Here is a 12,806-nt window from a genome sequence, read left to right on the forward strand (position 1 = left end):
GTCAGCAACTGTCTACATAGCGTCTCCCTGGTATTAAGTATAAGTAATCTGGAGTTAGAGTATGTGGGAGGGTGAGTGTCGGTTTATGAAAATACTGCTCCACCTTATGTCAGGGAACTTGATGCCTGTAGTGGTTCCTGGAAGCAATCCCCCTTGGGTAGAGGGGAGACTAATATATTACAACTTAAAAACGTACTGCTTTTCTTAGTCTTCTAAGCTCAGTGTATGAATTGTGTTCCATAACAGCTTTGAGAGATAATTCACATGCCATACAGTTCACCTGTTTAAAGGGCACAGTTCAGTGGCTCTCAGTAGATTCACAGGCTTGCGCATCCATCACTGTAGTCAATCTTAAAACCGTTTATCATCTCAAGAAGAAACCCCACTCTGCTAAGATGGCATCTTCCATCCCCTCCTTCCCATGACCTAAAAAAACATTAATCTACTTTTTGTCTTCATGAGTGAAAGTGTTAGTCACTCAGTTGTGTCCGACTCTTTGAGACCCCATGTACCATAGCCCACCAGGCTCCTCTGTCCCTGGGATTCTCCAAGCAAGAATACTGGAGTAGGTTACCATGCCCTCCTCCGGGGGATCTTTCCAACCAAGGGATTGAACTCGGATCTCCTGCATTTCAGGCAGATTCTTTCCTGTCTGAGCCATGTGGGAAGCCTTTTTTTCTTCAGTTCAGTTGCTCAGTTGTATCCAACTGTTTGCGACCTCATGGACTGCAGCATGCCAGACTTCCCTGTCCATCACCAACTCCTGGAGCCTGCTCAAACTCGTCCATCAAGTCGGTGATGTCATCCAACCATCTCATTCTCTTTCAACCCTTTCTCCTCCTGTCTTCTATCTTTCCCAGCATCATGGTCTTTACTAATGAAGACACATCAGGTGGCCAAAGTATTGGAGCTTCAGCTTCAGTATCCATCCTTCCAATGAATATTCAGGACTTGATTTCCCTTAGGATTGATTGGTTTGATCTTGCAAACTCCCTTGGACTTTCAAGAGTCTTCAACACCACAGTTTAAAAGCATCAATTCTTTGGTGCTGTTTTCTTTATAGTCTAACTCTCACATCCATACACGACTACTGGAAAAATCATAGCTCTGACTATAACGACCTTTGGCGGCAAAGTAACATCTCTGCTTTATAATATGCTGTCTAGGTTTATCAGCTTTTCTTCAAAGGACCAAGTGTCTTTTAATTTCATGGCTGCAGTCACCATCTGCAGTGATTTCAGAGCCCAAGATAATAAAGTCTGTCACTGTTTCCATTGTTTCCCCATCTATTTGCCATGAAGTGATGGGAACGGATGCCATGATCTTAGTTTTTTGAACACTGAGTTTTAAGTCAGCTTTTTCACTCTCCTCTTTCACTTTCATCAAGAGGCTATTTAGTTCCTCTTTGCTCTCTGCCGGAATGGTGATGTCATCTGCTTATCTGAGGTTATTGATATTTCTCCCTGCAATCTTGATGCCAGCTGTGGTTCATCCAGCCCAACTTTTCACATGATGTAATCTGCATTTGTTAAATAGGCAGGGTGACAATATGCAGACTTGCTGTACTCCTTTCCCAATTTGGAACCAGTCTGTTGTTTCATGTTCTGTTCTAATTGTTGCTTCTTGACCTGCATACAGATTTATCAGGAGGCAGGTAAGGTGGTCTGGTATTCCCATCTCTTGAAGAATTTTCCAGTTTGTTGTGATCCACATAGTCAAAGGCTTTGGTGTCGTCAATAAAGCAGAAGTAGATGTTTTTCTGGAACTCTTTTGCTTTTTCTATGATCCAACGGATGTTGGCAACTTGATCTCTGATTCCTCTGCCTTTTCTAAATCCACCTTGAACATCTGGAAGGTCTCAGTTCATGTACTGTTGAAGTCTAGCTTGGAGAATTTTGAGCATTACTTTAGCAGTGTGTGAGATGAGTGCAATTGTGCGGTAGTTTGAGCATTCTTTGGCATTGCCTTTCTTTGAGATTGGAATGAAAACTGACCTTTTCCAGCCCTGTGGCCACTGCTGAGTGTTCCAAATTTGCTGGCATATTGAGTGCAGCACTTTCACAGCATCATCCTTCAGGATTTGAAAGAGCTCAGCTGAAATTCCATCACCTCCACTAGCTTTGTTCGTAGTGATGCTTCCTAAGGCCCACCTGACTTCTCATTCCAGGATGTCTGGCTCTAGGTGAGTGATCACACCATGGTGATTATCTGGGTCATGAAGATCTTTTTTGTACAGTTCTTCTGTGTATTCTTGCCACCTCTTCTTAATATCTTCTGCTTCTGTTAGGTCCATACCATTTCTGTCCTTTATTGTTCCCATCTTTGCATGAAATGTTCCCTTGGTATCTCTAATTTTCTTGAAGAGATCTCTAGTCTTTCCCATTCTATTGCTTTCCTCTATTTCTTTGCTTTGATCATTTAGGAAAACTTTATTATTTCTCCTTGGTACTCTTTGGAACTCTGCATTCAGATGGGTATATCTTTCCTGTTCTTCTTTGCCTTTCACATCTTTTCTCAGCTACTTGTAAGGCCTCCTCAGAGAATCATTTTGCCTTTTTGCATTTCTTTCTCTTCTGGATGGTCTTGATCACCGCCTCCTGTACAGTGTCACAAACCTCTGTTCATAGTTCTTCAGGCATTGTATCAGATCTAATCCCTTGAACCTATTTCTCACTTCCACTGTATAATCGTAAGGGATTTGATTTACATCATACCTGAATGGCCTAGTGGTTTTTCTTACTTTCTTCAGTTTAAGTCTGAATTTGGCAATAAGGAGGTCATGATCTGAGCCACAGCCAGCTCCCAGTCTTGTCTTTGCTGACTGTATAGAACTTCTCCATCTTTGGCTGCAAAGAATATAATCAATCTGATTTCGATATTGACCACCTGGTGATGTCCATGTGTAGAGTCTTCTCTTGTGTTGTTGAAAGAGGGTGTTTTCTATGACCAGTGCATTCTCTTGGCAAAACTCTGTTAGCTTTTGCCCTGTTTCATTCTGTATCCAAGGCCAAACCTGCCCGTTACTCCCTGTATCTCTTGACTTACTACTTTTGCATTCCAGTCCCCTATGATGAAAGGGATATCTTTTTTTGATGTTAGTCCTAGAAGGTCTTGAGGGTCTTCAAGCTGCTGCTGCTGCTGCTGCTGCTGCTGCTGCTGCTGGTAAGTCGCTTCAGTAGTGTCCGACTGTGTGCAACCCCATAGACGGCAGCCCACCAGGCTCCCCAGTCCCTGGGATTCTCCAGACAAGAACACTGGCGTGGGTTGCCATTTCCCTCTCCAATGCAGGAAAGTGAAACATAGAACTGTTCAACTTGAGCTTCTTCAGCGTTACTGGTTGGGGCATAGACTTGGATCACTGTGATACTGAATGGTTTGCCTTGGAAACGAACAGAGATCATTCTGTCGTTTGTGAGACTGCACCCAAGTACTGCATTTCGGACTCTTGTTGACTATGAGGGCCACTCCATTCTTCTAAGGGAGTTTTTCCCACAGCAGTAAATATAATGGTCATCTGAATTAAATTTGCCCTTCTGGTCCATTTTAGTTCACTGATTCCTAAAATGTCAGTGTTCACTCTTGCCATCTCCTGTTTGACCACCTCTAATTTGCCTTGATTCATGGACCTGACATTCCAGGTTCCTGTGCAATATTGCTCTTTACAGCATCAGTCTTCACTTCCATCACCAGTCACACCTACACTGGGCATTGTTTTTGCTTTGGCTCAGCCTTTCATTCTTTCTGGAGTTATTTCTCCATTCTTCTCCAGTAGCATATTGGGCACCTACCGACCTGGGGAGTTAATCTTTTGGTGTCATACCTTTTTGCCTTTTCATACCGTTCATTGGGTTCTCAAAGCAAGAAGGCTGAAGTGGCTTTCCATTTCCTTCTCCAGTGGACCATATTTTGTCTTCATGGAGTTAGCTATTCCGGAACATCACATAAATAGAATCGTATGGTTTGTACCCTCACATGTCTGGCTTCTTTGACTTGGCACAATATTTTCACGATATGTCCATATAGTAGCCTGTGGCAGAACTGACAGTCCTTTCTGTGGCCGAACAATATGCCATTGTGTGTTTACGCCACGTTCTGTTTATCCATCGACCCCTCAGTAGACACTGTGTCGTTCTCGCATTTTGGCGGTTGTGAGTAATGTTGCTGTGAACATGTGCACAAGCATCTGGTGAGTCCCTGCTTTCAGCCCTTAGGGGTGTATACCTGGAAATGGAGTGGCAGCAACACATGGGGATTCACGTTTTGAGGAACCTCCAGACTTTCATCACAGAAGCTGCACCTTTTAAATTTTACATTTCCTCCAGCAATGTACCAGAGTTCCAGTTTCTCCACATCGTCACTAATGCTTAGTACTTTTTCCCTTCTTTAATAAAAGCCATCCTGGTGGGTAAGAAATACAAACACTATCTCAACTGTGATTTTAATTTGCATAAGAAAAGTGAAGTCGCTCAGTCGTGTCCAACTCTCTGTGACCCCGTGGACTATAGCCTGCCAGGCTCCTCCGTCCATGGGATTTTCCAGGCAAGAATACTGGAATGGGTTGCCGTTTCTTTCTCCAGAGGATCTTTGCTTTTGCCTAATAGGGCTTCCCTGGTGGCTCAGATGGTAAAGAATCTGTCTGCAATGCAGAAGACCAGGGTTCAATCCCTCGGTTTGGAAGATCCCTCGGAGAAGGGAATGGCTACCCACTCTTGCCTGGAGAATCCCACGGACAGAGGAGCCTGGTGGGCTACAGTCCGTGCGGTCACAGAGAGTGGGACACGACTGAGCAACTAACGCTCCTACTACTGCTAACGGCTACTGAAAGTGAAAGTGAAGTCAGCCAGTCACGTGTGCGGCTAATGAGGCTGAGCATATTTTCATGTGCTTATTGCATTTGTATGTCCTCTTTGGAGAACTGGCTATCCAAGTCCTCTGCCCTTTTTTTTGGTCACACTGAGTAACATGCAGGATCTTAGTTCCCCCACCAGGGATGGAACCCATGCCCCCTGCAGTGGAAGCAGGGAGTCTTAACCATTGGACTGCCAGGGAAGTACTTCACACTGATTGTATTATTACAGCTTTATAGTGAGTTTTGAAATTGGGAAGGATGAATCCTCCAGCTTTATTCTTCTTTTTCAAGATTTTTTGGCTATTTGGGATCCCTTGAGATTTTAGATTTTTTTTTTTATTTCTGAAAATCAATGCCATTGGAATTTTCATAAAGGTTGCCTGGAATCTGTGGATCAGCTTGATTGTACAGTTGACCCTTCAGCAGTGCCGAGGTTAGAGACACTGACCCTAACCACTCAAAAATGCGAGTCTAACCTTAGAGTTTGCCCTCCATATCTGAGGTTCCACATCCACAGACTCAACCTATGAAGGGTCGTGTAGTGCTATAAGTGTATTTAGGGAACTAAAATCCACATGTAAGTGGGCCCGTTCAGATCTGCACTGTTCAGGGTAAACTGTGCTGTCTTCTGATGACAGCGTCCCAGGCCATGTGCTTGCATTTTCTCTCTTCTATTTAAATCTAGCAGGTTTTAGCAGTCACTCGGAAGGTTCCATTTATAATTTTAAATGCCTAACATACTTAACTGCTTTACAAATTTAATTTGCTCTTTGACTGTTTAGTCACCTGACCTAACACAATCTTTCCACGATTCAAAAACACCGATAAGTGAACACACATACAAGTGCAATGAGCCAGTCATCCTCTTGAACGTCCCTTTACCAGGAATAAACTTACTAAGATTGATCAAGGGCAAAAGCCTGCCACAGCCTGGCCTGTGAGGACGCCCAGGGCCTGGACCCCAAGCTGACCTCCAGCTTCAAATGCAGAGTCTACGTGTGGCCAGAACGTGGGCCCTAGGGCTGCTGGGCAAGCACCGATTTTCTCTCTGTCTTGGCTTCCAAAAGGAGAGGTGGGCGGGGAGGAGCTGCGCCAGCCCCACGCAGACTCCTGGAGAGGCAGGCCCTTCTTGCAGCGGAGGCGCTGCCACACGGCCTCCTTGGTGCCCCGGCCCCTGATGAATGCATCTTCCTGATTCGTGCTGCCTCCGCACCCACACAACGTCCCACTGATACGGGGCAGCCACGGTACCTCTCACTGGAGCCGCGTGCTCACCGCAGGTGGGGGCACCCACAGCTGGTCCTTACCTGCAGGCACTCCACCTCCAGGCTGCAGCCGGACACCCACCCCCGGGCTCAGCAGTCCCTGCTCAGAGCTGCGTCTCACACACTGAACGGTGCATTTAGTGACCCAAAGATGTCTGCAGAACGGCAAGGAAAGTACCGGTTGTGCTTGTTCCTGCTGCAGTCACGAGCGGGGCTGGTAGGGGCTCCCCACGCTCGCCGTCTGGAGCCCTGTGAGCCCCTGGCCCATCTGCGAGGGCACAGCCGTCTTCCATGGAGCCGGCTCCTGCTCGGCAGTTCTGCGCGGCCACAGTCTCCAGGAGCCTGTTGCCCTCCAGGCCCCTCAGCCGAGCGCCAGCCACCCCTTCCCTGTGGCCACCCCTTCCCCCGCATGCTCATCCAGCCTTGGAGCACTGCGCGCCTGGCCTTGCCCGGCTCGGAGGAGGCGTCGCCGTGCCTCTGGGACAAAGCCCTGCTTCTCGGCAACCACATCCCACATCCAAGCCGACACTGCAGCTGGGTCTCCGACTGGTGGTACCATCATTCTGGCAGACAATCGATTTGGGGTTGTGGGGCGTCTGGGGGCCTGCAGGCTCCAGCCTCTGCATTCTGGCCTCGGTCAGAGGCCGTGCCAGGCGAGTTAGTGGATGACGGTGCCGAAGGAGGCAAGGGACAGGGTAGCAAGTCCAGGCACACAAGGGCCTGGTGGTGACAGATGGCTGCTGTCATCACAGGCGGTGCCTGTGGAGGTGGCCAATGACTCCTCGGGATGGGCACGCCGTGGGCTCTGGAGCGGCCGTATTGACGGCAGGGCCTCCACTTCAGCCCTGAGGGAGCCCACAGAGGCAGCTTTGGGGTTTCTGGCAAAGGATCAGCAGGTCATCTGGTCTCATGTTCTTAAAAGCCACTGAGAACCCCAAAGAGCTTTTGTTTACGAGTGTTGTATCTGTCAGTATTCACCATTGGAAATTAAAGTAAGGAACTCTTTACACATTTTCTTATTAATATTACTTGCACGGGGGCTTGGAGGTTGAGACTTTGCTTCCACTGCAGCGCGTGCAGGTTTGATGCCTGGACGGAGAACTAAGGTTCCCACAAAACATGCAGCGTGGCAAAAAAACGACCTTCTTGAGTAAAACTGACCTTTTAAGCCAGAGACCTCTCTGGGTGAAAGCAGCAGTGACCTCATGGTCCCCAGCAGCCCAGAGTCTCCGGGGCAGCTGGGCAGCCGCCAGCCATGCCCTTGGGGCCATGGTCTGGGCCAGTCGCAGAGTCCGTCAAGTCACAGGATGCTCTCTTCCGGTCCAGGCTTGGTCCTGGGTTTCGGGAGCTGGACTCACTGCTGTCCTGTCTCAGGCCAGCAGTGCCTGTAGAAGCCGTGGCCTTCCTCTAGCACATGCTTGCCACCCCCGAGGGCTGGCCAGAGTAACTGAGGCTGTGATTATCAGCCCCGCTCCTGTAGGCCACAAACCACCAGGTCTCCATCACCAGCAGGTGTTCCCAACTTTCAACCCCAAATGGGCCCGACAACAAATTCTAGATTCCTCTAAGACTCTTGCTTGCAACGACTCTCTTAGAAGACACTGGCTTGTTTAAAGGGAAATTCAATGGCTCAGCAGTAAATAATCCACCTGCAATGCAGGAGGAGAATGCAGGAGACTTGGGTTCAATCCCTGGGTCGGGAAGATCCTCTGGAGGAGGAAATGGTAGTCCACTCCTGCATTCTTGCCTGGAGATGCCCACGGGCAGAGGAGCCTGGCCAGTGCAGTCTGGAGGTAGGGCCAAGCCTTGCTTCTGCGGGCTCCTCAGCTGCCCGGTGCCCTGAGGCCCCCAGCAAGACCGGCAATCCCTGGGTAGACTAGAACATGAGATCCCTGGCCCCCTTCCCAACCCTGGGGCCTGTTTGGAGACAGCCAGGTTACAGTCTGCAGGGCCACAGAGAGGCGCGGGGACCTAGGGTCCCAAGTGAAGGTGGCCACCCCTGCTGTGCAGCGTGGAGGCCCCCCTTGGGTGATGACTTTGGGCCCAGACAGTCAGTATAGCATCCCCCGCCCCCAGCTCTGAGGCTCACGTGTCTCCGCCGCCCCCCTCCCCCCACCTCCTCAGAGACTTGCCTCCTCCCCACTCTCAAGAAGGCAGAGAGGCCCTGCTGCCCACATGCAGTCCAGGCTCAGAGCCCTTGGCCTGCCCCTCCAGAGCCCCCTGCACCTCACAAGCCGCTCTAGGGAAAGGACCCCCTTGGTGCCCTGCACCTGGCCTGCCCGAGTTCAAAGTCTGGGAGGGGGCCTGAGGATGGTGTGAGGGAGCCCGGAGCAGGCAGGAGTGCTCCAGGAGAGAGTGGGGAAGAGCTTGGGCAGAGCCTCGTTTATATGCATGTGTATGTGGATTTTACTAATTATTTGGCTGCATGCAGGATCTTCTTTGAACCGTGCCTTGATCTTTAATTGAGGCACATGGACTCTACAGTTGCAGCTCAGCTCACGGGCTCCAGAGTGCACTGGTTTAGTTGCTCTGCGGCATGTGGTCCCCAACCAGGGATCAAAACCCCATCTCCTGCAACCACTGGGCAACCAGGGAAGTCCCAGGCAAAGTCTCTGGCCACACTTGACCAGTCCTCTCCTGCTGCCAGGGCACAGCGGGGCTGGGGTGCTCAGGAGGGGTTTGAGCGGGACAGGCTGGGGTCTCACTGGGCAGCAGGGCAGGGAGGCAGTGGCCAGTGCCACCTGCACAGTCACAACCTGTGGATACTCAAGAAGCGACTGGGTTTTCAGCCCGCAGCACGTGCGTTTGAAATACCACTTTCCCACTCCCGAAGTTCCTTGGGGCAAGGGCCAGTTCCACGTCCATGGCAGCCCCTACAGTGAGCCGGAAATGGCCCGCAAAGCTGTCTACATCCGACCTGTGAAACGTGTGAGCGTAGCCTCACTTGGAAAAAGCACCTTGTGGCTATAATCACGGACCTTGAGATGAGGAGGTCGTCCTGGATCATCTGGGTGGACAGTGAGTGGCATCACAAGTGCCTTTATGGAGAGGGACGGAGTGGGACACAGAGAGGCAGCAGTGTGAAGGCGGAGAAGACTCAGCCAGCCACTAGCCGCGGGTGCTGGCCGCCACCTGCGAACGGATGCCCTGGAAGAGGCACTGCTGACACCGTGATCTCAGACTTCTGCCTTCCAGTACTTGAGAGAGTAAATTTCTGTTGTTTTCAACAAGTCACCAAGTTGATGGTAGTTTGTTACAGCAGACACAAGAAATTGACAGAGTCTGGGCATCCTGTTACACCAGATGGCAAGACATCCCATCCCAGAGACCAATTTCAATCATTGAAAGGGCCCAGGAGCCCACCGCAAAGCCCCTCCCCAGCCCTGTCTGAGCACCAGGAAGGATAACAACTCATGGAAGCACAAATCTATTGAATCTGTGTGTCCTTGATACACAACAGACAACTTGACTGTGTTCGAAGAGCTACGGAACCAGCTCTTACAAACTGATTAAGAGAAAGGTGGGAGCACGTGCTTCCCCTTCCTGCACAGACAGCAACCAAACAGGGCCGGGAGCTGCCTGGTCCCCGGGGTGACTCTCTCTCCATCCGGTGGGGGGTGTACTCAGACCCGAGACCACCACGCGGCCAGCTGACCACGCTGGGGCCAGCGGTGTTCTCTGAAAGTCCCCACCTCTAGAGCACTCTGGTCCCTAAGTCAAACTTGAATCTGATTCAGCCTCTGCTCAGTTATCAGTTAGCAAGAAATACCGAGGAAAACATGAAAAGATCCCAAGAGGGTGCAATCAGCAAAATCCTGAAAGGAAGTCCCCAGACAAATGAGCAGCCTTCCGCGGAGCCGCCGCGTGAGGGGGGCACACTTGGCCAAGGAGAGGGCTGCGCCTGGGGGTCTCCTCATGGATCGCGTTCATCACGGTTAGCCTGTGCGTTTACCACTGGGTTTCCTGTAGTATGTTCTAGCCAGCAGATGTTTTCGTTTTGTTTAGGGAGACTAAGCCCAGAACAGGGGTCCCCCACCTCCAGACCGGTACGCCAGTGAGTGCCCCACCACAACACGCCTCGGTCTCGACACAGGTCAGAATCGCAAGCTGCTTCAGGGTCTTTATTACCAGCAGGGAGGGGGCCAACCGGGCAGGCAGTGCAGGTGGGCCTGTGGGGTCCCCGGAAGGGCTGCGGCGGTGGACACTGTTCCCGACAGTGGCTGCGCCCGGGTCACCCAGCAGGTGAGGGGTTAGGCGGGCAGTCACCAGCACAGGATGCCAGGACAGTACTTGTCAACGAGCCCTTGGTAGTAGGGCCTCAGCGCGGCCACGTCTGGCAGGCTGGAGCTCTTGGTGTAGAGGTCGAACTTGCTGCAGCACAGGGATGGCGGCCATGAAGCCCCCCGAGTCGCCCCCCCCCCCAGGCATGACCGTGACCGTGACCGTACTGGCCCGTGAAGCCCCCCGAACCCCGCCCCCAGGCACGACCGTGGCTGTGACCGTACTTGAACTCCTGCACCCAGGGCAGCATGGCCAGGTCCTGTTCGTTGCACAGCTGCTGGTAGTCGCCGAACTTGTGCCAGGGGTAGAACGAGTGGAACCGGATGATGTAGAAGGCCTGCGGGGAGCCGGGCCTCAGGCTCCAGGCCGGTGGGGGGCGGCAGGCGGGGCGGGGCTGGAGGGGGCGGGGCTGGGGACGATGGGAGGGGCGGGGCTGGAGGGGGGGCGGGCGGGGTGGGGCTGGGGGGCGGGGTGGGGCTGGGGGGCGCGGTGGCCGGGGCTGGGGGGCGGGGCGGGGCGGGCGGGGTGGAGATGGGGGGGCAGTGGCTGGGGCTGGGGGGCGGCGGGCGGGCGGGGCGGGGCGCGGCGGGGCTTGACCTCAGCTCGGTCCCCACCCCCCTCCTACCTCCGGTGGGAGGGCGAATTTGTTGAACTTCATCATCCGGTACATGTACTCTGTGGGAGAGGGCGGGTCACCACGTGCACCCAGAGGGGCAGCTCCAGATGGTCCCCGCCGTCCCCGCCCCCAACCGGCCTCACCGTCATGACCCCAGGACATGAGGACGTTCTCGAGCCCACAGTGAGGCTGGTACATGCCAAGCTCCGTGCTGCAGCGGGGGGACAGAAGGTGAGGGGCTCAGGAACAGAACCCCGGAAGCGGGAGGAGGGGGAAGGACCAGGGCGAGGGAGGGCAAGCGAGCCGCACCTGTACAGGGGGTCCTGGAGGTCAGGGTTGTCCTGGAAGGTGCAGTCACGGAAGACCACAGAGGCCTGGGGACGGCAGCCAACTGGGAAGGTGTCTCCGACGACTGCCCACTGGGGACGGATGGACAGGCAGCCGTGGGTGGGCGTAACTGGCTTGCCCCCCAAGTGGGTGTCCAGAGCCTGGAGCGGAGACTGCCCCGGGCCCTGCCCTGCTGACCGCCCTCCACCTGTCTCCTCACCTGGGGCTCCCCTGCCAGAGCCAGGACCTTCCCCAGGTCGTGCAGGAGCCCCACGAGGTGGAACCAGTCTGAAGGAGAGGGAGGGACAGGGCAGGCTAGCGGGGTGCAGGGGCTGGGGCAGAGGCACAGTTCTGGGGCTGTGGGGGGACGCAGGGCATACTGGGAGAGGGCCAGACCACCCCTCCTTCCCCAGCACCCATCAGGGCAGGTGGGGAGCACACCCTTGTCTGGATGGGCCTTCCGGATGCCCTCAGCCGTCTGGAAGGCATGGAAGGAGTTGGGGAAGTCCACGTCGGGGTCCGACTCATCCACCAGCCCGTCCAGCATGTCCACAGCCTCCATGACAGTCATCCTCTTATAGGAGAAGCCCCCGAACTGGGCATGCTGGGCCAGGAAGGGAGAGGTCAGTGTGGCCCCAGGGTCAGCCCTCAGGGGCTTCGTTTAGGAGTCGGCCACCCACCTTCCTCCTGACGAAGTCCACGGTCTGCCATGTGTGCATGAGCTTGTAGGTGGCAAAGACACGGTCCAGGAGCGGGCCAGACTGCAAGCCAGAGGGTCAGCCAGGCAGCTCGCCAACCCCTGCCCTTGACACCCAGGGGGCCACTGCCTGCCTCTACCAGGCCCCAAGGTGTGGACAGGGCGGCCCCTGGAGCTGTGTGAGGGGACAGGGCAGGAGAGGCGGGGCCGGGGGAGCGGTCCTCACCGTGTAGTTTCGGAAGCTGTCCTTGTCTTTGGCTGCTTCTGGCTCCATATCAGGCTGGGAGACCAGGGAAGGGTCTGGGTCCTGGTAGGGTGGGGGCAACCCATTTCACCAGGACATCAGCTCCATGAGGAAGGGAGGACACCCCATGGGGGCCGGGACTGTTGGACGTGGAGCGGCAGAGAGGCAGTGGGCACCCGAGGGCACCCGCGCGTGGCCTTGGCGAGCCTGAGTCAAGACTTCCGTCCCCGAGTCCTTATCTGCTGAGCGGATGCTGGGGATGTCTGCTCTGAGGGTGATGCTTGGCCAAGGCCACACAGCACCCGCACCCAGAGTCTCCTTCTCAGGGCGCGGGTCCGCAGGGAACCCAGCGTTTGGGCCTGTGACCTTTGCCCTAGATAGACCTCGGCCGGGAGGGAGCCCTTTGACCCAGACGAGTGGGCCGGCAGAAACCCGCTGGGCGCGGGGCACGGGGCTGCCCTGCTTTTCCTGAGCGCTCAGTCTGCGTGGGCCGGGGGTACTCACCGCAGCCACCTTCATCTTGAGAG

General features: G+C 53.7%; 1 protein-coding gene across 1 annotated transcript; it reads right to left on the minus strand.

Annotated features, from left to right (window-relative positions):
- Positions 1-10,219: 10,219 nt before the first annotated feature.
- On the minus strand, positions 10,220-12,441 carry MIOX (myo-inositol oxygenase). The gene is made up of 9 exons (XM_070370067.1): positions 12,262-12,441; positions 12,019-12,099; positions 11,780-11,942; positions 11,559-11,626; positions 11,321-11,430; positions 11,155-11,222; positions 11,021-11,070; positions 10,620-10,732; positions 10,220-10,485 (listed from the first exon to the last, which is right to left on the minus strand). The coding sequence occupies exons 1-9, from the start codon at positions 12,307-12,309 to the stop codon at positions 10,377-10,379; spliced, it is 810 nt and encodes a 269-aa protein (XP_070226168.1). The 5' UTR covers positions 12,310-12,441; the 3' UTR covers positions 10,220-10,376.
- Positions 12,442-12,806: the final 365 nt, after the last annotated feature.

Source organism: Bos mutus, chromosome 5 (genome assembly GCF_027580195.1).
Source record: "Bos mutus isolate GX-2022 chromosome 5, NWIPB_WYAK_1.1, whole genome shotgun sequence".
NCBI classification, from domain to species: Eukaryota; Metazoa; Chordata; class Mammalia; order Artiodactyla; family Bovidae; genus Bos; species Bos mutus.

Bases quoted from the DNA above. Each gene is read 5' to 3' on its own strand.
- MIOX (XM_070370067.1), bottom strand. From the start codon at position 12,309: ATGGAGCCAGAAGCAGCCAAAGACAAGGACAGCTTCCGAAACTACACG. The intron at 11,071-11,154 runs GTGAGGCCGGTT...CCTCTCCCACAG, and splicing joins CATGTCCTGGGGTCATGACG to AGTACATGTACCGGATGATG. The intron at 10,733-11,020 runs GTAGGAGGGGGG...GGCTCCCCGCAG, and splicing joins AATTCGCCCTCCCACCGGAG to GCCTTCTACATCATCCGGTT.